Source organism: Paralichthys olivaceus, chromosome 1 (assembly GCF_024713975.1).
Source record: "Paralichthys olivaceus isolate ysfri-2021 chromosome 1, ASM2471397v2, whole genome shotgun sequence".
NCBI lineage: Eukaryota > Metazoa > Chordata > Actinopteri > Pleuronectiformes > Paralichthyidae > Paralichthys > Paralichthys olivaceus.
In genome coordinates, this window is record NC_091093.1 from 12,770,822 (window position 1) to 12,794,856 (window position 24,035).

At 38.7% G+C, this 24,035-nt stretch overlaps 1 protein-coding gene across 2 annotated transcripts in view; it reads right to left on the reverse strand.

Moving 5' to 3' along the window:
* LOC109624889 (MAM domain-containing glycosylphosphatidylinositol anchor protein 1) overlaps window positions 1-24,035 on the reverse strand; it is a 172,644-nt gene that overhangs the window by 84,234 nt on the left and 64,375 nt on the right. For both annotated transcript variants that reach the window (XM_069521827.1, XM_020079810.2), the window contains exon 4: window positions 23,184-23,358. In XM_069521827.1, coding sequence (XP_069377928.1) covers window positions 23,184-23,358 — 175 coding nt within the window. The remainder of the gene's footprint in view (window positions 1-23,183; window positions 23,359-24,035) is intronic.

Genomic DNA, 24,035 nt, shown 5'->3' on the forward strand with positions numbered 1-24,035 from the left:
AAATAAAAGGTTCACTGTCAGATGTTTAGTTTATGGCTTCACATTTGAGTCAGTTTGTCAAACAGAAGATCCACACACAAGTAGCTATGCAGGGAAGTGAGTGTGTAGAATTTCTGATACTGTCTATGAGAAGAATCTAAACTTTTTAAACCTTGCATGTGCTGAAGTCAGAAAGTAATTTACCCTCATCTCATCCCGGCACATCGTCAATAATCGGCCCAAAGGGGCCATGAATACTGGCAAATTAATGACAGCTGAGTGAAAGGGGACTCGCTGAAATCTGATCAGCAACATATATTGACGGGAGTTTATTACAAAGACAGCTGGACGTCTTAATTATTGCAACGTCACGGTAATGCTGTTTATCACATTTGAATTGGGTTTATAGAGGGCCATCAGCAAACCATAAGGTCATTATGATCACAGGGGAAGTAAATTAAATGAAAATGACAAAGATCAATGGTGTAATGTCATAAGCATTTTAATAGATACTTTAGGAAAACAAAAGTAATATAATTTAGTAATTATCATTTAATCTGTATTTTGCATGGATGTGTACGGATTACAGAGGCAATAAAAATAGTAATATTACACCTCAAGTTTTCAAATTACAGAATTTCTGCACCTCCAACATATTTGCATTCTGTACTTAGCAAATTAAAAAAAAGATTTTCCTTCAGATTAACAAATACATGATGCATCAGCAACACAATGTGCTTTATGATAGATCCTTGAATTGCACATTACTAAGTAAAATGTGACAACCCTTACATATCTTGCAAATCAAAGTCTTTTATGACGCCTCTCTCCCTGCCATCTCTCTTGTGTTGTCCGCACCTTTGGAAACCCACCACTTGATTTATCCTTCAATACAGTGTAATGGCTATTTTCCCTGAGAAATGTTAGTGTGTGCTGCAACAGTCGGTGGTAAGGTCAAGATAATTTCAAGGCTAGGCTGCATTGTATTACCCTTATAGAGAAAAGAGTTAATAAATAAGGAACAAAAAAACAAAGGGGAAAGAAAAAGACATTTCAGATGAAGCGAAGCGATGGGGACAGCAGAGTGGTCTTATCTCTTTATGGTCTGCAGCTTATAACCACACCATGCTTCATCCTATCGTATGCGTAGGTGTGTGTACATGTGTGGGTGAGTGTATGCACCCACTATGTTCCCTTGGGTGGTTTTGCTACTTAATGCTTCCATCACTGGTCGGTGACTCAGTTCGGCAAAGATAATTTATCTGGCAAATAAAACATTTTTTTATAGTATGAAGAAATAATTAATAATTCATTTTTTTTCTTTGTCGAATACATTAACACTTGGCTTCTTCTGTCTGTGAGGATGCCTCACCCCCATATATTCTCTATACTCTCTATCACTCTCTTCACATCGCTCGATAAAAGTCTGACAGTCGGGACTTTTGATCAGCCATACAGTTTTCTTATCTTGTCTCCGCCCAGCAGATTGATATAAAAGCCTTACCTTACTTGACTATGTATGAGAAATTGGCACACTGCTGTAAAAAAGAGAAAACCCACATTTCTCCTGGCCAATTCTAATGTCTAAAGCTATAGTGTGATTGTTGCAACATCACAATGGCTCATACAATTCTTTAGAGAGTCTCTATTACCATTTTGCTGATTTTTTTTTAGTTGGGTTTACCACTGTAGCTGTGTTCCACATTAAACTGTGTTACTGGGCTTCCTCCCTTTTACTCCATCCCTTCCCTCTCTTCCTCTCTCCTTCTACACCTGCCTTGCTCTCTCTTCATCCCACTTTCCAGTTCCGCCTTACCTCCTCACTGTTTTACCTCTCACCTTCCTTTACCCTCTCTTCCACACTGTAGCTTTTATTTGTCAAACACACTCTATGTTGAACAAAGCCATGAAAAAGCTCTGCTCTTAAAGGAGTTAACTGAGATGTAGTACCTCGGTGAAGTGGGGGTGGGGACACGGGCGACCCCAAACTGTCATGGACACCCATGTCACATGTGATCAGTGACTCAACACACTCACCCACCGGGAAACCGTGGGGTGAGGAAACTGTAGGGTGAAAAACAACACACGGTGTTGTCTGTGCATGCATGCATACATATAGTCACTTAAACTCATTCTATCAAAACCTCATAATCCTACACATCCGTGGAGGGATGCTAACAGACATGTACACCCACATGTGCTACAGTAGGTCACCCATACACTGTGTTAGGTATCCTCTATTTTAACTGTAGAGTGTAGTCCCTTGGAAAAATGGAATATGTCACAAGTGTTGATCCACTTGTAACAAACTCCACAAAGGAGATTTTAAAGTCTGTAACAAGACGATGGGGAAAATATATCCTCACAGTGCCTTGAAGTAAAAAGGGAAACCTCTATAGAAATGGTTTCTTTTACAGTATGAAATATAGCAGAGTATAAGCTTATTATGGTTATGTACATTCACTATTTTGTAAAAAGAAAGGCAAATTAAGTGTCTCAAATAATAGCATTTAATAATAATATTATAAAAGTTCATTATACTGTCATCAAAATAACTGTACATGTTGTTTAATACTGATCCTTCAGTGATGACCTATAGATAATCTATATTTGTGTTATTCACTTTCTGCCTTACATTGTTTTCATCATGTGCTTTTCCATACAGTGAATGTTTATCAGGTTATGGTGGAGATAGAATATGTAACCTCGTCCTTTAGACTTGCAAATTCAGTAGTTCTCCTCCAAAAGAGAAGTTTACAGTCACGCAAAGTCTCAGCTCCCTCTCTTTAACACTTCACTTCTTTTGACTTACACTTTCTTTTGCACTTTTACTTAACTAATTTTTCATAGAGATTTTATAACGAAGTCGATCTTCCGCAGCTGTTCTGACACCAGTCAGTTAGTGGTGAGGATGCAGATTGCAAACAGCATGTTGGAGAATCTATAGGTCACGTAAAAAACATGAAAGTCTCTTTGTGGAGAATGTTTGGTTTGTTCATTGTAGGCTACTCAGGTAAAATATCGGGATGGTGCAACATGAAGAGGAGCTGTTCCCGACGTAGCTATGAACAGCTCATTCTAAGCTCAAACAATTCTTTCAGGTGATTAATGACAAAATTATCACACAGTTTGAGCAATCTTACCAATATTTTAAATTTTGATCCATTGCAATCTGCTTTGTCAAAGCAATGTGACACAAATAGATGGTGAATGAAATTTTTATAAATGAGGCTCTATTATGACAGTGTAATTGTAACATGTCATTTTAAGCATATGTCGGGGAAGTAATGGCAGGCTAATTGTGGTTTGTGCTCACCACATCCATCTGCTCATCCATCTGTCTTGACAAATACAGCTGATTTGCAAGCAAGCTCTGAAACTTTGAGTCACACCGAGTGGGGACCGTTGATAATGCTGTTAAAATGACCCATTTAATGCTGAGATATGCTTACTGTGTTTGCTCTTTACCTGCTATAGGCTAAATTCACATCTACATTAGTCATTGCAGCAGACTCGCTTTTTTAAATGCTTGCTTCACTGACACTGCTCTGCTTGTTTGGAAAAAGCTATGGGCGATCCAGGGTGTCTGTCACAACAGTTGTGGGAATGCTTGCCATCAGAGCCATTCCTTAAAACTGCTTAAAACAAGGAATAAGTCCCTCTGCAACAACAAATACATAGTATGCAGCAGTGCCATAAAATAAGACATTTGACATCCCTGTATTTAGACAACAAACCCAAGAAAAGTCTACTTGAAAAAGTAGCGACTTAGATGCACTAGTCACATTCAAAATGTGGTTTTGGAGGGGAGTGGGTTTTGACATAGCTGCACAACTGGCAAACTAATCAATTAAGTATTTATGTACAAAATAATTACAAAGTACTAAATATTACTAAATGTACAGGCTGCAAAAAGATGAGGTACACAACCACAAAGCTCACACAGACCAGTAGAGTCATTAAAGGTTACAAGGGTGAGCAAGAGCGCTCTTCTTTGAATGCACAACACCAAACACCAAATCCTTTTTTTACTTAAGCTCATACACATACAACTGAGCAGGCTTTGCAGAGTTTGACATGTGCTACCACATGCCACTCTTAAGACAGGAGTTTTACATGTTTAAAGTCTTAATACCCTGCTCCCTATTGATTAACCAAATAGGAGAACCTCCTCATATTACAACATTTGATTGATCACATGTATCCAAGGCTAAAGGAGTAGGTGCAGCTCCTTGATGACCTGCATTATTTTATTATAGCTGGGTCAAATACAGAACAGAACAATGGGCATAAAACCAGGGCAGATATTTACTAAATGAATAGATAGAGAAATATTGTATGAAAAGCATATACCATGCACTCCAAAGGTAATCTCTTAAACATATTCAGCATGAGAATACATGTAAGAAAGGGATTTTGGGGTTGAGAGCCTTCTGGTTCTAGGTTTTTTAGTTTTCCATGTGGAGAGTAAAGAGACTAAACACATTGTAGTGGCTTGAAACTGTAAATGGAAACTATTCTCACTAGATGTGGAAAAAATGTGGTCATAGAGGTTGTTTCTCAAAATATTGTGTTTCCCTCAAAGGCAAATTTGACAATAGACGATGGGTTCAGAGATCTCTTCGAAGGTGCTTTTGGAGTCGGATTTTATGCTGGTAATGGACATTTTTTACCCCACATGCCCTTAGTTCAATTTAAGCAGTTCTTTTATTTCAAGTTTAATGAGAAAGAAAGCTGAACAAAGGACCTGAGTATTTCATTCCAGCCGCTTCTCAATCCACCAATTAAACAGGAAATACCAAAACAAAGCCAGATGTAATAATAGGAAAACTTTATCAATGCCATTAAACTAAATTGGGCCATTTCAAACTGCTTTTTTCTTAGAGCAGCAGGGGCTTCAATTTTTTTCACACAAACTGCCAAAATCAATTTTTGTCAAAACCCTTTTACGTTGCATGACATTTTCACCTTGAGGCTAATGCAAATTGTACATCTTAATATCCGTAATGGCAGCTAGTGTTACTGTTAATGCTTTATATCACACACCTAATTATTGAGGAAATGGCACCAAGCTAATTACAACAGTGACTACCTTACTGTCACAGGCTGTTTTTCAAGCTGTTTGCACCCAGCCTGTCAGAGGTGAATCAATACAGTTCAATACACGGAAGACATACTCGGCTGTGGTTACAATAAAAGGCATCTTAGAGCACTGCCTGTCAATATTTAAATCTCTCAAACTCCTCAGCTTTGTTTGTTTGAATTTACCTTTCAAGTCAGAGGTGTCGTTAAAGATTAACTGAGCAATTAATCCCCTCCACCACCGATACAACTCACACAATCACAAACGTTACAGAGTGTAACCATCCACGGTTTCAGAAATGTCAGTAACACAGTGCGGTGGTACATGCCACCCCATGCTAATTCCTTCCTTAAGCCCTAAGTGAATTATTGCTTTCTAATTGTCCCAGCTAAATAGTCCTCCAGGGAAACCAAATGACCTCTTACAATAGAAAGGATAGGGCACGAGCAGGAGATAGAACATAATTCTTGCATAATGTACTACGTAATGGTTCCAAAGCAACAGCACTGTGACACGTGTCTCAGCGACACAGCCACGGGTACAGGTAGATGTTCCAGATGTTCTGGGTAAATGAGAGGACACAAACATGCGCCGAGCATGAACAAGTTCACATCTTAGCAAGTAGAGCACAAAATCAACTGAGATAAAAACATAAGGAATCATAACAAAATGTTAACAAACAAGAGTTTGTTGCAGTGGGTGGAGTCTGTTCTGAAAGACTGGCATAGCCTTCATGAAAATAAGGTTAAAAATCGCCTGGATACCTTTAAAGGTTTGACCTTTAGCAGCCCCATTATGCAAATCAGAGTAATTTGTAAGCACAGCTTAATGTGAGTACCAGACTTTGTTAACCACATTTATGCAGGGAATATTAGAGCGTTTGAAAGATTAAAATTATGACCTGTAATTATATCATTTCCATCAGACAAATTGGTGTATGTTTTAATACCAGATCATGATACAAAAATGCATCATTCCATGAAAATTAAAAACAATAATGTACTGATGAAAAGTAGAGCTGAACACAGGAACACATTTCTACTAAAGGTACAATATATGTAGGATAATTCATTTTCTCTTGGACACAGAGAACCATTTTCTGTGTTGCGGCATCCCTCATGTGCCAGTTTTTTTCCTATTGCTCCCCCTCCCCACAGCCATGACAGCCCCTTTCCATTAGATCCATTAGTGACAGGTCTTACACTTAGAGGCTGTTTAACTGTACCTATGAGGGTCAGTACAGACAGGAACTTCCAAGTCTCAGAGGGAAGACACCTCTCTGTCACCTTAACTGTATTTATCATTCACATTCTCCGCTATTTAAAACATACGTGAGAAATGTTCACTGGCGAAGTTGATATATTTTTACTATATACAATTCAATACCGGGGATGCATTTATGTGAAAGGTCATTGGATGGCTTTCATGTTCAGGACTTATGGGGCTGTTGGCATTGGCAGTGGCTGCCCATGTCACGAGGTGATAATATTCTGTGTTAGTTCTATCATATTCTCAGGTGAAGAATGGATTTTCTCTATGTTGTGAAATTTAAAGAATGCTCACATTAAAAAGATTTATCTTCAGAGTCTCATCCAGACACAACAGAACAGAGTGGAATGTGATGCAGCTGGTGAAGAGAAACAGTTGCACAGATGCCATCATACAGCTGGTCTATTAAAGGATAATAACTGTGTATCCGCATCTTTTAGTCCTTTTACCACAAATCATACGTACTTTATATTACTGTCATCTCCAAACAATGTTTTTAATGTGTTTTATCTATCTTCTTCCCCTTTCTATTCAGTATAAAATCTAATTGCACAGACTTCCACCTTGCTTGAGACTGATAGTTCCTCATCATCACTTCTGATATAAGTCAGATGGGTCAAATAATAATAATAATAATAATTCAATAGTCTCTGCTGTTGTTTCCACTGCAGCTTGTTTTTGTTACAGCATTGCTCTCCATTAGAGCTGCTGCATGTCCAAATGAAAAATTAGAGTGTGTGAATGTGAAATATGATTCAGGAGCAGTGGTGTGACTGACTCTGAGTTCAGAAACAGAAGTTTCCATTTTCAGTGCACACAAATCTCTTTCCATTTTTAGTGCACACAAATCTCTTATCTCTCTACTTTTCTTTCGTATTGAAACTCTAAACTCTCAGCAGCTTCTCAGTTTTGGCCGTTGCTGACTGTCGGCATCATCATTTCCCAAATGTTGCTGGTGGCAGGTCATATTAACAGGTGAGAACCTGCTGACAGTGTTAAATGTGTCTGCTCTCTGGTTCGAGCGTACACATTTATCCGCAGCTGTAAAACCACTGGTCAACAGGCTGTGGTGTTGTTATAGTTCTGAAAAGATAGAAACCCTCTTTGGCAAAACATTATTTAAAGTGTAATTTGACTTTTTTGTTTTTTCCATGCTTTGGCTTCACTTTCTGGAGCAGTCACGTTGTACATCCCTCCGCCTTTATATGCAGTCTATCATGACACTATTTTTATAATATGGATAAAATGTTAAAAATTCAAAAACTAAATGGTACATTTCTCATCTGGAAAAGTACCAAAACCGTATGAAGTTATACATACTATACATAAGGAATATTTAGGTTAAAATAAGTATCAGTGTAAGAAGACAAAAATATCTTGACATGCATTATCAAGCTTAATACCTCTATCCACATTTGTTGAATATATGAAAATGCAGAAATTACTGGCTAATACAAGTGGTGTGACTCATGGCTGAAACACAGACGTAATCAATAAAGCAAACAAGCCAGAATATTTTCATTTTCACATCCTTTGCTCACAGGTAAACTGCTGCAAGAACACAAAAACACATTAAACTAAACAAACTAAATCATTTGCTCACTCATGAAGCAGATACAGTGTGTGATAGACGTGAAGGCTGAATGCTGCAGAGGAGCAAAATCTCCATTCGTTTTTATCCAAAAGGACTTTAAATATCCGAAAGATGAACTTAATCAAAAATATGTATTCATGAGGACTGGGACAATAGCTTACTCACCTTTTCATATTTCTCTGCCTGCCCATATCTATGGAACATCTTTTGTCTGTTCAGTAATAAAATACGTCGCCCGTTGGACTAAATTTGATTTGATAGAAAGAGAGATGCCTTATTTTCCTGTGACAATAGTCCTGCTGTCTGCTTAGCATACACACTGAGCTTATAGCTCAACACACTGTACACACACATGCTGCGCAAATTAATTTTTTTCTCAAATACAGAAAGAAACACACACACACACACTAATGCATATAAACAGATTTATCTATATGAGTATTTGTGATTGTTAATAAAATCCTCCTTTGTATTGCATCATATTAGCTCTGAAGTGGATCTGACAGTGATACGATGATAATCTGGCAGCAGTGGAGCTGATAATCATCACATTCTCTTCCTTACAGAGATCAAGGGAGAACTGAGTTTGCCAGGTTGGCTCCTTGTGGTGCAGGTGTATTTTTTACTTCATATCGTTAATAGGATGATTTCATTTCCATATTTGACTGGAGGTGTGATAGTGGTAATGAGAATCTTTTATGCACACAGAGAGCAAAGAACATGACTGATAGGCCTGCCTGTAATGTGCATATTCAGTTAATACTGAATGAAAGCTCAGCACAGTTCTCACACTTATGTTTCGACACTGACTCTTTTTGTTATTTGATATTCGGGGTCAAGTTAAGTTCATGTACTATGGAGCACTCATAGGATCATGGCAAGAATTTCTTACTTTTAAGTTCCCTTGCAATATGTTTTGCATTCTCTTGGGGTAGTTTCCTCCCCTATCAAGCCACACTGTCATTTTATTATCGCTACACAAGAGTGTAGTCATCCGTATCTGTGCAGTTGTCCTCAGTACAGGAACTGTTTCTGAATGAATCTAGCATCCTGTAGCTCACTGTACTCAGTTCCTCCTTCCTTGATGTAAGAATTTGGTTAAGTTTACTTTCACTAATTTTTTAACCATAACTAATGAGCAGTATATTGCTATATCAGCATAATAAAACAGTAAAATCAATAAACTCATCCACACTTCAGGGTTGCAGTGAGAAGATGAGCGTTAATGGGCTACATCTAAGAACATGGATGCCCAAGCCCATCAGCACCTGTCAGGAGCCAACAGGACAGTTGAGGCTATGACCAAAATTTTGAAACGATACTCGGTGTCAGGTCGGTCACATCAGCTGGGCTGATGTTTACACTGCAAATGTCTGTAATCACGGACAATAAGTATCAGCTACAGTATAACACAAACTCTGTGCAGCTAACATTAACTGCATCTGGCTCAGACAGGTTCAGAGAGAAACATGCGGCCAAGCCACACTCTACTACATATGGCTCATAAGGAAAAAAATGTATTGAGAGGAAACAAAACTTTTTTAAGGTAACACAACATATGATGTGAAGAAACGCACACAAACATCAGCGGCTGTGTAATGTACAACTATAATATGTTTCTTTGTGGATGACAAAAAAGAGGAGACAAAATAAACTGTAGCAAAATTACTATGGTGCTTCTGACGTATTTGTAAAGTAAAATTACCTCACAGGTTTACGCCACTACTTCACTGCTTCTTTGCCTTTGTCTGCAGCTGTATTGAAAATTCTATAACATTTGCCAGATGTAATATAGGACTTTAAAAAGGGACAACATTTAGCCTGGGTGGTATATTTTTGGTGATTTACATTCACATCATCCTGTGACTCTGCAGCATCTGGCCAAAAAACAACAGTGTCCTATTGAGAGAAGCCTGAAGCTGTTTGCACAATATCAACCCCAAACTCAATGTAGCATCAAGGCAATCTTTTCTAACTGAGAGCACTGACACAGCAATGCTTTCCAAATGTAACACACAACAAAAAAATCCATGTTGAGCCATGAACCTCAAAGTTCAGGTGAAACATTTTAACAGTGACCTTTCTGTTTCCAACGAGCTTTGAAAAATTGTGAGCAATTGGAAAAGCAATTATTTTGTGCTTGTGTTTGATTGCTCTAAGTTTATATCATGGATTGAATAACTTAGCTTTCTTGTGATTATTAGCGCTTCTTTTACTTCTTCTTCTGGTTCCAGTACACCGCTGCAGCAGGACACCATTGCTACAAAGGAAGTCTGTTGGGCATGGTTATATGTTATTATAGAAAGGATCAGCTGATATTTTCCACAGCCAAATATTGTGTGCTTCAACAATATTTGCATATCACACCGGCACCTTCCTCAAAGCTAGACACAGTTCTTGCATTTGGTTGAGTGAGGCCCCCAAAATGGTTTTAACTTTTTTATTTCCTCCACCAAGGAGGTAATGTTTTCATTTGTTAGTCAGCAGGATTACACAAAAAGTACTGGATGGATTACCATGAAACTTGGTAGAAACACTTCTTTTTTACTTCTTTAACATTGCAAGATTGGGTGTTTTAAGCATTTTTGTTGATGTCTCGAAGAATTATTCATGTCTCTTGATCAAACAAATATTTAGTGGACAAGTATTTATGAGTGTGTACAGTTTTGTGGCCAAATAAAAGTCCGGCTCTGGTGAATTTGAATAGGACTGTTGGGCCTTGGTGGAGGTATCTACTCTACTGAGTTGTATTGAATTGTTGCTGCTGGTGAGATTGAGGTTTGCACTTTGAAAGGAAAAAGATCATAATGTCTGGTCCGCTTTCATTTGTCCAAGGCTCCTGTCACTTAAAAGATGTGCTAAGGATTTTCTTTTCTGAATAAATGGAAGGGTGTTAGCACCACAAATGTATTAAATCCATAAGCTGTCCATTCCTATTCATAGGAATTAATTTAAAATCAACATCTTAGTTACAATGATAAATAAACTATACATTTTCTGCATGTGAGGTATAGGAGTATCCAGTGACTGCATGCTGTATGTTTTCCATAAAATGAATGATTACAAGCTGCAACAACATACTCGACATATCTTCATTGTACGATAATGCAATTTGGTAGATTTGGTTTGATCAGTGTCTGTTTTTGCAGGTAGGCCCAGTGGGAACCAGAAACTTCCCTCTGACAGTGTTGGCACCAAATTAGACTTACTGAGCTACTGTACAGCTGTTCCATATTTCACCTAAATGAATTTTTTTTTTCATTCAAGCATGTAGCCTTTGGTACTGACTGCCCCAGATACTGTATCTACTGACGACTTAGAATGTAAGATTCACAATGTGGATGTTCAACAGACTTATTCAACTGTTGGAACTACTTTAATTTGAAAGCAGATGTAAAATAATAAACAAACGAAATAGAGTTAAAGGTCAGGATTTTTGTATTGTATGTAGCCTGCAGGATCAAGCTACCACTGAAGACAACAAGGTCATGTCTTTGGTATTTTTATCTTCTTTCTTTCTTGTCTCATACAACTATGCATTTCAGTCTTTGTTATAATAGAAATTAAGGTGTTTCTAAGCTTATGAAAATTAAGGCCCAGCATTAGCAGGCTGAAATACATCCACAAGTAAATGGAGAACTACAAACCTCAAACTGATCTTTTTGAATTAACCTTGCCAAGTGAAAGAAATGCATAAAAGAGCAACCTTCATGTACCGAGACAGTGAAAGGACTACCTGAATGAACTGTGGAATGTGCTGTAAAACAGAGACATGTTTGCCCTTCAGTTGTCGGAGGAGGTCACCCTGACACAACTTCTCTTAAGCATAAATTATTTATCTATGCACATAAAAATGCACACACCTATCTTAAGGTGACAATTCAAACTCTCTCTCTGTCCCCTCAGTCATTTTCTGTTTCATGGCAGCCCCATCAAATTGCTTTGTTGTGTACGTTTTATTTATCGCAGAGGAATCTCATACAAAATGCAAACACATCAGGCAGAGTGTCCAGTACACTTGCCCTACATGTCTGTGGATGGACGGTCAGTGGGAGGTGGTCCACATGAGAACTCCAGCTGCGTTCAAATCCATAGCCGTCTTGCTGTGAGGTGACAGCGCTAACCACAGAGCCAACGTACAGTCCTTATTCATTATACACTGTTGTGAAATGATCATGGTTGACTGGAAGGATCTCCTTCTGTCACAGCAGTGATGCAAGTGTCAGAGTGTAAGAAGGAAGGAGGAAGAGGAAACTTGGTGTTGTGGACAGATGAATGTGCCTCATGCAGGCAGGAGAATTGTAGTGTGAGTTGTTAATGAACACATCTTCCTAATGTTCATAATGTTGTTGTCCATGGGTGTCACTTCCTGCATGTACTCCTGTGTACGTGAGCCTTATTTTCACAATGTAGATTTAAACCTTGTGAATCATATGGTTTGTGTGATTGTGTGTGTGGTTCCTGGCAATAACCACAGAAAGACAAAATGGCACTAAGTAAAGCACACATACCACCGTCAAAGCCCAACATGCACAGACTCTTAGTGTAGATATCAGGTCCATAAATATGAATACAATATACTGAATCTGCACCAAATTCAATGGGTTCTTGCCTTACCCATACCACATCCTTCCACCAAGTGTGTTGGTAATCTGTCCAGGACATTTTACGTAATTCTGCTCAAACACAAACCAACCAAAAATCAAATAACCTCCTTGGCGAAGGTAACTGCCAATGAGTACAATATTACTTAAAGTGATACACATACAGATACAGTCAACATCCCACACTGAAATCCTACTACAAGCAGGAATACACAGCCTAATGTACAACCTAAAACACAATCAGAATAAACACAAACCAACTTAAAACATGGCAACAAACTCACTCACAGCACTTGAGTCACATCTTATAACTACTCAACTCATGCTAACAGTTAGCTCTCTGTAACAGCATTGAACTGCATGTGATGATGCATCCTACAGAGCAGAATGCAGAACTTTTCCAGTGATGACATCGGCGTTATCATCACCCTGATGATAAAAGCTACATCAACTAAAGAACAGGAAATCTTGAACAAACATCAAACAAAGTTAAAGAAAGTTGAAAGCCTTTTGTACGGTATCTAATTGGTTCGTCTATAGATTAATAAAATGATGTTCAGTACATGTCAAAATTCAGTGTGAATAGTAACCTGTGTTTGTTGAACCTCCCTCCACTGAAGATACTGGTGAATCATTCCTTGATGATGACAGATTTATGTAGTGGTTGTTTCCTGAGAAAGTGAAGTTTTAAAGGAACAGTTTGTAGAATTTAGTGATATCGGGTGTTGAAGTTGTAGCTGAACACCCCTCACCTCCCCCTCTCCTTCCAAACATGAACGAGAACCTGTTCAACCTTCAGTTGTCATAAAAACTCAAAAGGTGTTTAGTTTGTCCAGTCTGGACTAATGTAAAAATCATGGCGGCCTCCGCAGAGAGGAACCCCTCCATGTAGATATAAAGTATTTAAATATAAAGGGCCTTTTCTAGGGTAAAGAAAACTGCAATTCATACAATTTAGATGAAAGGAACTAGTGAAAACATCATGAAGATTATTCTACATGAAATTTCTGCCAATAGTTTCCTTTCACCTAAATCTTACACACTGGACCTTTTAAGGTTCTTGTATATAAAAATAATGTGTGTTTTTTCTTCGAAATAATAGTTTTGAAGGAGGAACTTTTTATAGCCCAAAAAACTCGTAAGGTTTTTAAAGAAAACAGCAGCTGCCTCCGTGTGCAGATGTGTGTGGCAACATTGAATTCCCATGCTTTGTTGGCTTAAGGTTGCTGTCTCCTCCAAGACATCTTATCAAATAAAATAGATTTAAAAAAACTCTCAGTAGGGAGGTCTGACATTCACAAGCAAGGGCCTTTCAGACAAAGCCAAAGGTTTTCCTTTCACTTACTTGAACCATGACATCAAACACCGTGCTTCAGGATGCTTCTGGTCTGGATCAATATACAGCATATCACTCAAGCAGCAATTCCACAGTTGCAGAAAATGATGAGATTGCTTTTGTGTTGGATTATTAGTAGTGTTTTTCTGCTTTATATGTCGATGTTACTTTGACTATATTATACAATTCTATACATGCACTTTTCCCACAAATGAACAGGGTGCTGTGTTCTCTCCATGAGGATGAGAATTGTTTGACCCAGTATTATATTCATCCAATTTACTTTTGCTCTCTATAGACCACTAATAATCTAATATGGCACTGGATATATCAAAGTGCACCCCACAACCGGTCAGACGAATGTATTTATTCTCAACCCTCGTAATTCATTTCTAACAAACAACAGCTAATGGGTAGCACTGTATCAGAACTATAAATGAACTGAAGAAACAAAGGCTGGCTCTTACAGCATCGCAATGCATCAAATCTACATTAACCATTGTAAGAAGTAAGTAAGCAACTGTATACAAACATAGTTGTAACAGAGGCGAGAGAGATACTGTTCCTTTTGGATCGTACTTTATTTCACTGTCATCTTGTGTCCCAACAGTTTATTGTGTAACAGTTTATTTATTATGTCTTGTTTTTCTGGTCTGGTAATGTTATTATGCATCATAGTTGACCCTTTTCATGGCAGACATTTTTATTTGGCAAAAGTGAAACTAATAATGTCTGCACTGAGTGTAATGTTGGTTCACTGACACCATTTTCTTGCGTTGTGTTATGCTATGTTGTCTTGTGTTGTGCTGTGCTATGTTATGTGTTGTCTTGTGCTATGTTATGTCATGTTTGTCTTGTGTTGTGTTATGGTATGTTGTGTTATGTTGTCTTGTGCAACACATGTTATATTATATTGTCTTATGTTGTGTTGTGTTGTGTTATGTTGTTTGTGCTATGTTATATAATGTTGTGTTGTGTTATGTTATGTTGTCTTGTGTTGTGTTAAGCTGTCATATTATGTTGTCTTGTGTTGTGTTATGCTTTGATGTTATGTTATGTTACGTTATGTTGTCTTATGTGTCATGTCATCTGTTTGAGTTCAGTGTTTTGTCTTTTATTTTGTAGTTCTGATCTCCCTCATGTGTCTCAGTTGAGATTACTTCGATTGTTGATTGTTTGCCGCGCCTTGATTTGTTTCACTCGCTCGGTCTGTGCCACCTGTTTATAGTTTGTCTTAAGTTAAGTTTAATATAAGTCAGCTCCTCAGTTCTGTCTTTGTGGAGTCTTCTGCTTTATCCCTGTCTGTTTGTATTCCTGCTCGTGCCTTGTTTTCCCAGAACAGTTTGAGTTTCGTCTGTGTATTCCTGCCGTGCCTGTCCCTCAGTTTATGTTATTTGTTTTCTGCCTTTTGACTGAATCCAGTCCGTCCTGCATTTGGGTCCACCTGCCCACCAAATCCTGATATGATGTTAAGCTTAATATGTTATGTCATGCAGTGTTGATATGTTTTGTCATGTTATGCAGTGCTGTTATTTTATTTGGTTATGTTACGTTGAGTAATGGTAGATTATGTTATTCTATCCTATGCTGTTATGTTATGTTATGAGAAAGTCGTTTTACAAACCTCACTCATAGTAATCTCTTTCTTGCTCAAACTAACAGACTAGTGTTTAAAGTGTTTATTCAAAAGAGTGACATAATTAATACACCTGATCTTGGAACAAAGAGGAAAGTACAATACTATGTTTGAATAGTCACTGCTACTGTTACAAGGGAATTCAACAGAACATGTTGTATTTTCTTCAGGCCAAGAAAAGTTTCCAGATTACCACTTAGCTTGGTCTGATACATGTCTAATCTACCTGTAACCATGTAAACTACACACCAAAATACACCTCTTTAATAACAGTCCAGCGTGAAAACAATATAAGAAAGTGAATAGGGAGAGGAAATAAACAAAAGAATGTATAAGAAACAAATCCTACAGAGCAATGGAGAAAACACAAAGAGGCAAAGAAAATCATGAAGAAGCGAGCACAAACAGAAATAAAAATTGAAGGAGCAACCAGGAGTAATAAGAAGTAACACACAGAGAAGGGAGCATTGAGAATGATAAACAGAGGAATTTAGGATGGGAGAAATGTATGATGGGAGATATGAAAGAGATGACGAAAAAAGGAAAGAAAGTTTCTGTGAGTTTTGGTGACTCAGAGTGTTGAGTGGTGGTCCAATGATTCACCCTGTGGCTTCAGCCTGGATCCCACTGAAAGGTCAGAGCTTTCTTCAAAGTACCTGTAGCCACGTCTCCCTTTCTCTGCCCTGTCTAAACCACAGTTAATTGCCTCTGTGCCAAAGTGTGTGTGCCGCCTCTACTGAATATGTTGTGTGCACAGTGTGTGTATGTTTTCTTTCCATTGTAGTGCCACTGCCCGTTCCTCCAGCTCCAGCCAGAATTGGTGTCACCCTGAAGCACAGAGTCCATGTTGTGACAGAACATTCTGGCCAACAGGGACGTACTAAATGCCACCTAGCTGGCTGTTTACGGGTGTGAAAATGAGTGTGTGTGTGTGTGTTTGTTTGCATGCATGTATGTGTATGACAAAAACAACTGCTCTAGAGCACTTGTATGACTGCACTGGGACCATTTCTAAAACCCCACTGCTGGAATAATAGATTACACATTCCTCTGTTGGCTCCCATAGCCAGTGGCAGTTAGGGTGATAACTGCCAAGGCTGTGAAAGGGCTTGTGTACATTTGGAGATTCATGGTCTTATACTCCATTGACTTATACTGTCATTACTGACGATTGTACAGCAGATTCGAGACAGTTCCTTTGAACAACTCTGTGTGGCTGAAAACTCTGTGCGACTGAAGTGTAACTCCACAGTTACTTTTTATTTGATTTGCTTTGAAAGGTAAAATAAAGTTTCATACATTATATGTACGTATAAACAGTCAGTGTGACTAATATTCATTCATATCCATTGACATGACTTAAAGTTTGACTGACTGTAACACTAAAGCTGCTTTCAGACATGAAGTCTGGATAATGTCTAGAAAATTGGGTGTGGTCAATTTGTCTTTGATTTATGAAGGACGCAGCAGGAGAATGTCCGACGTGTTCACAGCAACAGTGCCTGGGTGGAACATGCAGGAGGCAGGATATAATGGAATAATTCCACTGCTGAAATCACAATGTTCTTGTACACAGCACATTGACACCAGCTTTAGCCCTTATAGCCAAAGCACTCAAATCCAGTTTGTGTTTGTCACGTTAGTAACATCAACACATCGACTCCCTTGGTGTGACTGACTTGGACATCTGCCTTCTCACATATACCGCTCCTCTGGAAAAATGTTGGAAAATGTTCCAACTTCAGTGCATGTTAAAATCATAATAGTTGGTAGGATTCTTAGTGGCCACATCGGAAAACTATCTAACTCAAATTCCATTGCAACTACTTAAAACCAAAGAAAACTGGACAAGCACAGTCATCTCAGAGGAGCACAGAAGAAGTTTCTCCTGAACTGCATGCAGCAGGATTCCTCGAGATGTTAATCTCTAGACATTCACATGGTCCGGGTATTTCTAAGTGTTTCTTTAGACACAACAATGCAACCCACATGAATATAATCAGTATGAATATTACCAACTTCATTAGAACCAACACTTTTCCACTTACCTTGTGGTGTCCTGACGACAGAAATGAATCCAGAGAGAATTTTTTCTAACTTGATCTGATTTAACTTTTCTTTTTCAAGAACAAATTATTTTTCCTGATCTTTGATTAAGAATCATTGGTTGGGTCTCTGAACCAAGTCCATCCCATCAGTAGAAGTTACTAAAGTTAAACCCCGCCTGCTCACTGTCCCACTGCCTCAGCGGTTAGACTGCCAGGTCATTGGTCAACTGGTCGATACTCGTGATTGGGGGATATAACAGAAAGAGACAGTTGTTTCATCTAATGGATGCATGAGGTGTTGGAGAGTTGCAAGTGTGCATGCCGACTATGACTGTGGGTTAATGGGGGGTGTGATGTATGTGTTTTTCAGTGTAACTGGGAAAGGGAAGATTCACAGTGAGAAGACCTTCACCTGTGTTCATGATTTCTGTAATTAGTCAACTGAAGGTCCTGGAAGTATACGTACAGAAAACAAGCCTGCAAGCACCAATCATTCTGCAATATGCAAATGTATTTTCTGAGGTTAATAAGTAAATACATGCTGAATTAATAACTGATTCACAGGCTAGATTCGGAGCTTAAAAAATTAAAACAGGAGACAGTAAATAAGAAAGAGAGAGAGAAAAAGCCCATATGTTTGTATTTGTGTGGGGGAAAAAACAAATGGAAGAAATATTAGGATGCAGGTAAAAGGAGCAAAATGAATAAAAGAGAGAAGAATGAGTGACTGAGGAAGAGACAGGGTGTCGGCTAGAAACAAATGGGTGACTTGCTGTATATGTGCCTGCTATTCAAAGCAGAATATTTAATGTGTCTTTGCTCCGATCCTGAAACTCTCCACTCATTTTCTCTCATGTCTTCACTTTCCATCTGTCATTCACTCTCTCTCAACCTCATTCTATTCTACTGTTTCTCTAGCACACACACACACACACACACACACACACACACACACACACACACACACAGACAAATCCTTTGAAATGTCAGTATTTGTGCTTTTGGTCATATCTGAGTATAAGTGCATGGTTGAAAGTGTATCCATATTACTGTATGCATCAGTATGCTTTCACGTTTTGCAAACGCTGCTTGTGTGTGTGTGTGTGTGTATGTCTGTGCTACCTGTGAATGAGTGAAGAGGAGACATTTGTGTTGGCTTGCATGCCTGCTTCATGTGACTGCAGATGTGTGAAAGTTAAAGCTTGCCAGATGACCTAAAGCCAGACACTACTGTGTATGGTTGAGCCTCACAGCTGAGAGGAGAAAGATGCCAGCTGACTCAGTGCATACACACATACACACACACACACACACAGTAGCAGTGCTGTGTGGTTGGTGGAGAGCAAGGCAGGAAGGGAGGTGAGACAGAACAAAGGAAAACATGAAGGATAAGAGGACAACATGAAAAAAGGAAACATGAGGGAAGGAGGTGAATATAAAGAGGTGAAGAAGGAATAGAAAGTGTAGCTGTGGTGAGATGTGGAAGAAAACAGAAAATGTTTGATTGAGAGAAACGAAAAGGGAGATCTAAAACCCAGTGCAGGTAACAGCATGTTCTGCCCTCTAGTCTAATAACTGCTCCGTTGGATGCATTCAAATTGAAAACCATATGAGCACTTCTCCCTTATTATCTCTCCCTCTCCCGCTATCTTTCTCCTCCCTATGTCCCATTTCTCCATCTCATGTTTTTTCTTCCTGCCTCTCCCTCTGTCTGTCTCATTCGTCTTCCCTCGTTTTTTTATTTTTTTTTAGTGGACTTTACAACAATGTCAATTGTAAAAGCTGCAAACGATCACCTTTCTGTTCAAGCAAGCATTGCTAATATTTGAGGCTGAGTTACATTCAATCAAGCGCTCTAACTCTACATTTGAAAGAACAATGCTTGTTGTTTGCCCATCATAGTCCAATCATGTTCTTAGGCCAATTCCAAAATGGACGAATTGTATTAATTACAAAAAGATGCACTGACAAATGCATATTACTATTATATGTTATCATTAACATACACAAAGATTTGTGATAATAATCTAAAATTATTTTTTAACATATCCACGAGGGCTATTTGATTTATAATATTTATTGAAAATGTGTGTGGCTGACATGTTAGCCTTTCTTTCTTTAGCTTCCATATATAGTGCATGAGAGGGCACTGAATGGTTTGGTAAGTATAATAACAAAAGGACTCCTATGCTATAACTACAGTAACAATAGATCTCAACCAAAATCAACATATGGTGTGCTGGTGGCTGATGGCTTTGCACGTTACAAACATTGATTTTTCTGTCCCATCTGTAAATTAATATACATAATAGTCATTGGCTTTGTTTTTGTAATTAAAGAACGAGGATTGTGGAGTTTTTCCAGTTTACCTCATTGTTTATGGCTCATCTGTATTGACTTTTACTATCACAACGCAATGAGCCCTGGTGGTTGCTGCTGGCTCTCTGCCTCCTTTTCCCTCTGTCTTCCCTCCCTCCTGACCACCCCTCTTTCCTCACTCTCTCATCCTTCTTTCATCTCCACCTCTTTCTTTCTCTGTCTTCCCAGGTAGCCCAGGCTAATTGTTACATCGTTCTAGCACTAAAGTCGCCCTGTGTGGGAAGCGTGGCTGAATGCTGCTGGGTCTAACGCAGCATGGGGGGATGGAGAATTGAACAAGCATTGGCCATCAGAGCTGGTTAGCTTCACAAAGCCCCTGTCACAACTGCACTCACAATACAACCTGTTTACTACCCAGGACCCCCGCAATTACCAGCTCCTCAGCAGGGGCCGAGCTGGCGCCTGGGGAGAACTAACACTATCAGGAGAGAGAGGGGAGGAAGGAGAAGGGAGGCGGGGTGAGCCCCATTAAGAGGCTGAGGCAGGGTGGTGGGTAGGTGACGGATCCTAAAGGGACAAGCATGGGGCGAGCATATGTGTGTGTGTGTGTGTGTGTGTGTATGAAATGTAAAGGTAAAACGATGCCCTTATTAAACTAAGGACATTTAATTAAATTTGTACTTTTAAACCAAAACTCTAGTTTTATTTCTCCTGCTTATATTTTTTTTTTTTTACTTTGTGCCTGCATACATGTTCGTTTAATAATAGGAATGTGATTTTTCTCAGCATGCTCTGGGGAAATGTATTTAGTTAAAATTGTGTTCTGAATCAACACAGATGTCACTTGGTACATTCTCATTAGTGTTACTGTTCCTCACATTGTTGCCTCCACAAGGAGGTTATGTTTTCATTTGTCTGTCTGTCTCTCCACAGGATTGCTCAAAAACTACTGAGCCAATTTCCACGGAATGTTGTGAAGGGGTGGAACATGATGACCCAGGGAAGAACTCATTAAATTATTGAGATGTCTAGAAAAATAGACAGATTCAGGATTATTTACCACTTTCTTCAGCATGACGAGCATTAGTCTTGCCAGAGGTATGAGCTATCTGAGCTCCCTTCTTGCTTCTAAAATGTTCCTAGGTTTAAGTTGTTGGAACGAAATAATATATTTGTACAAAGTCTCTGTGCGTGGTTAATACCATTCCTCAGGTTTGTGCAACTTATGCTTGTTGAGTTCTGTTAAATATATTTAACTTCACTACGCAATGATACGACATTCAAATTTATGTCTGATAGAACGATAGAGCTTCCTCAAAACATACCTTCAACAAAAAGCCTTTTTTATTTGATCTGGACAGTTCATTATTTGTATGTCCTTCTATTTAATTTGTTGGATTGCTTATTGTGAAGAATGTTGGAACTGTATTTTGAGAAGTGCTTTATAAATGAATTTAATATATTAAAAAAACACTAACACTACGTTATCTGAACTCACCAACTCAAGGTTACCTATTGATTTAAATATTTTTCTTATGAAAAGCCAACTGAATATATTAGACTGTGTGTGTGTGTGTTGGTGTAAGAGATTTGATGTAGGCTGTCGTGTTGTATTGTACACAAAGCAAAGGTAGAAGAGATGAATTTGGCAAATGCAAGAGAAGTAATGGATGTTTCATGTTATAGGGCCCTTGAAAAATCTGCCTTTTTTCTATTAGTCTATAAACTGACCATTAAAATGATTGAATCAATGAAGGGAAGAACTATCAACGCTATAAATGGATGTCAGGAAGGGACAAGGATTTTAGGGTGCTGGGAATAAAATAAAAGTGTACAGTGGTATTGACGTGTTGGGGGAAATGGTTGCACGTGAATCTACCTGTCGCAATGACCTGGCCCCTGACTCACAGGGACAGTGGGGCAGTGAAACAAGCAGCAGCACGGGGCCCCTACAACACAACACTGCTTCTCAACCGTCATATGTTGCACGATAAAGGATCCAACCTGAACACGTTGTCCTGACTCTAACAGAGATGGGGCTACAGAATAAAATGAATGAAATAACCATGATGTCAGTTGGAACAACATCTAATTTTGGAACTTAATCTGATAATGCTGTTAACCTGAACATGTGCAGCAACTTCAGAAACTCGCTTAACCATTAAATTTTCAAAGCAATTTTAATGTTGGTGATAGAAAAGGGACCAAGGACACCAAACTATCTTCTCCCAAGATATTCAGGCTGTTTAATCAATTACTGTGGCTGCACAAATAACAGTGATGAAGCAGTTCTGGCATAACAGAGCGTAACATCCTTGCACTTCACTTTTTGTCTTGTTAATCCTCCTCCAATGTCACTAGACTGCTTTTAATTTGATTGCTACAGATTGTGTAAACGTTGTGTGTCTCTGCACAGCACCAGAGTGTGACACTGTTGCAGGTTAAAACTCTTCAGTGTGGAGTGACACTCTGGAAAATTACTGGTGCCTGATAATTACTTGTGTCCAAGATAAACAGGTCTCGTAATAAGATTTAGTACATTTTTTGTGTCAGAAACAATAACAAAGGCGCCACGCAGAGCCCTTGACTACAGGGACATTTAAAATGACCTGTAACAAAGTCTGACAGGGAGATGTAATTTCTTCATGATCAGTCAATTGGTTATTTACATACTAATGGTGTTGAATCAGAGGACAGGACAATAATAAACAATGTCTAAATCTTAAAAGCCTGATTTAGTTGTTAGATTTTTTTTGGAGTCGAGTGGACATGGGTCAGTTGAGAAACAGTGGGTTAGGGAGCCCGTACTGCCTGGACTAACTGTTACAAAACTCTGGATATACCCCACAGACTTCACTTCTCTCCAGGAGTATCTGATAAAACAGGTTGTTTTTCTCTAATTGCCCTCATTGGTGGAACTCACACACCTGCATTATTCATACTATGAACTGATGGCCTTCTATCAGCATAAAGTTGGAATTGACATGTTAGTTTTTAGCGTGTTGCACCCTCTTATCTATACCCTTCCCTAATACAGCAATTCTATTTGATCTATCTTCTTCCCCCCTAATCCCTCCAACTATGCTTTTCATCATCTCCACCGTAAGTCATCAGATACTCCTGGAAGCCATTCCCACCTGAAATCTCATCATCCATCCAATCTGTCTTTCATCTTTCCTCCTCCAATCTTTCCATTTCTCCCTATCTTGGTCTTCTCTAAAGTGGGAATGGCCGTAGAGAAAGTCAGATGTGGTTGAGAAGTGGAAGGAGTTTTTTTTATTTATTTTTTTATCCGCTTTCTTCCTGCCCACTTACATTGCACATCTACACGGATGGACTTGATGGCAGCCACCCCCACCCCGTTGTCGGCCTTGCAGTAGTAGCGGCCCCCATGTATCCTTTTGATGACATTGATGCGTAGCGTCTCATTGTAGATGGGTTTTTCTTGGAATTTTTCTGACGCACTGCCCGCCGTCTTTGTCCACCGTACCTAAGGAGAGTGGGGGAGAAGGAGAGAGAGGTTTAATTGACATAGACACTGTTGCTTAAAGAGAGTTGTACTGAAGGACAGAATCAGTCGAGGTGTAATGGAAGAAAATTGAGATGGCGACTGAGCGAATGGTTAAAAAAGGCACTTCGACAACAGATTTCTACAAAATGTCTTATGAGTAGTAAAAAAAGAAAAACTTCCACTGCTCAAACCAATATTCAAGTTCGTACACATTTGTCATAATAATAATAAAGAAAAAATAATAGTGACATTTTCTTTCCATATAACACAACAATTCATATTGAGTTACAGAAAGTGCTTCAATAGAACATTTGTAACCTTGATTAATCAGTGCTGCCCTCTCTTGTCACAACCTATTCACCTGTTATTTGCTACTTTTGCATCTGTAACTAGAACCAACAGTGATGTTGGTTCTAGTAACAGATAGTTACACAGTGTTCTGACACATCCTGGGGTGAACTGGTACAACAATACAGTGATTCAGACTTTAAACTAAAATTGCTCCCCCAAGTGAAGAGATAGGATCTGTTGTTTTAACCAAAGCCTAAATAATTAACTAAATTTATATTCATGAGACAAACCCCTCTAGTGGCCATAGAAATCATGACTTGATTAATAAGTGTCATAATTATTAATACTGTGACCATGACGATGAC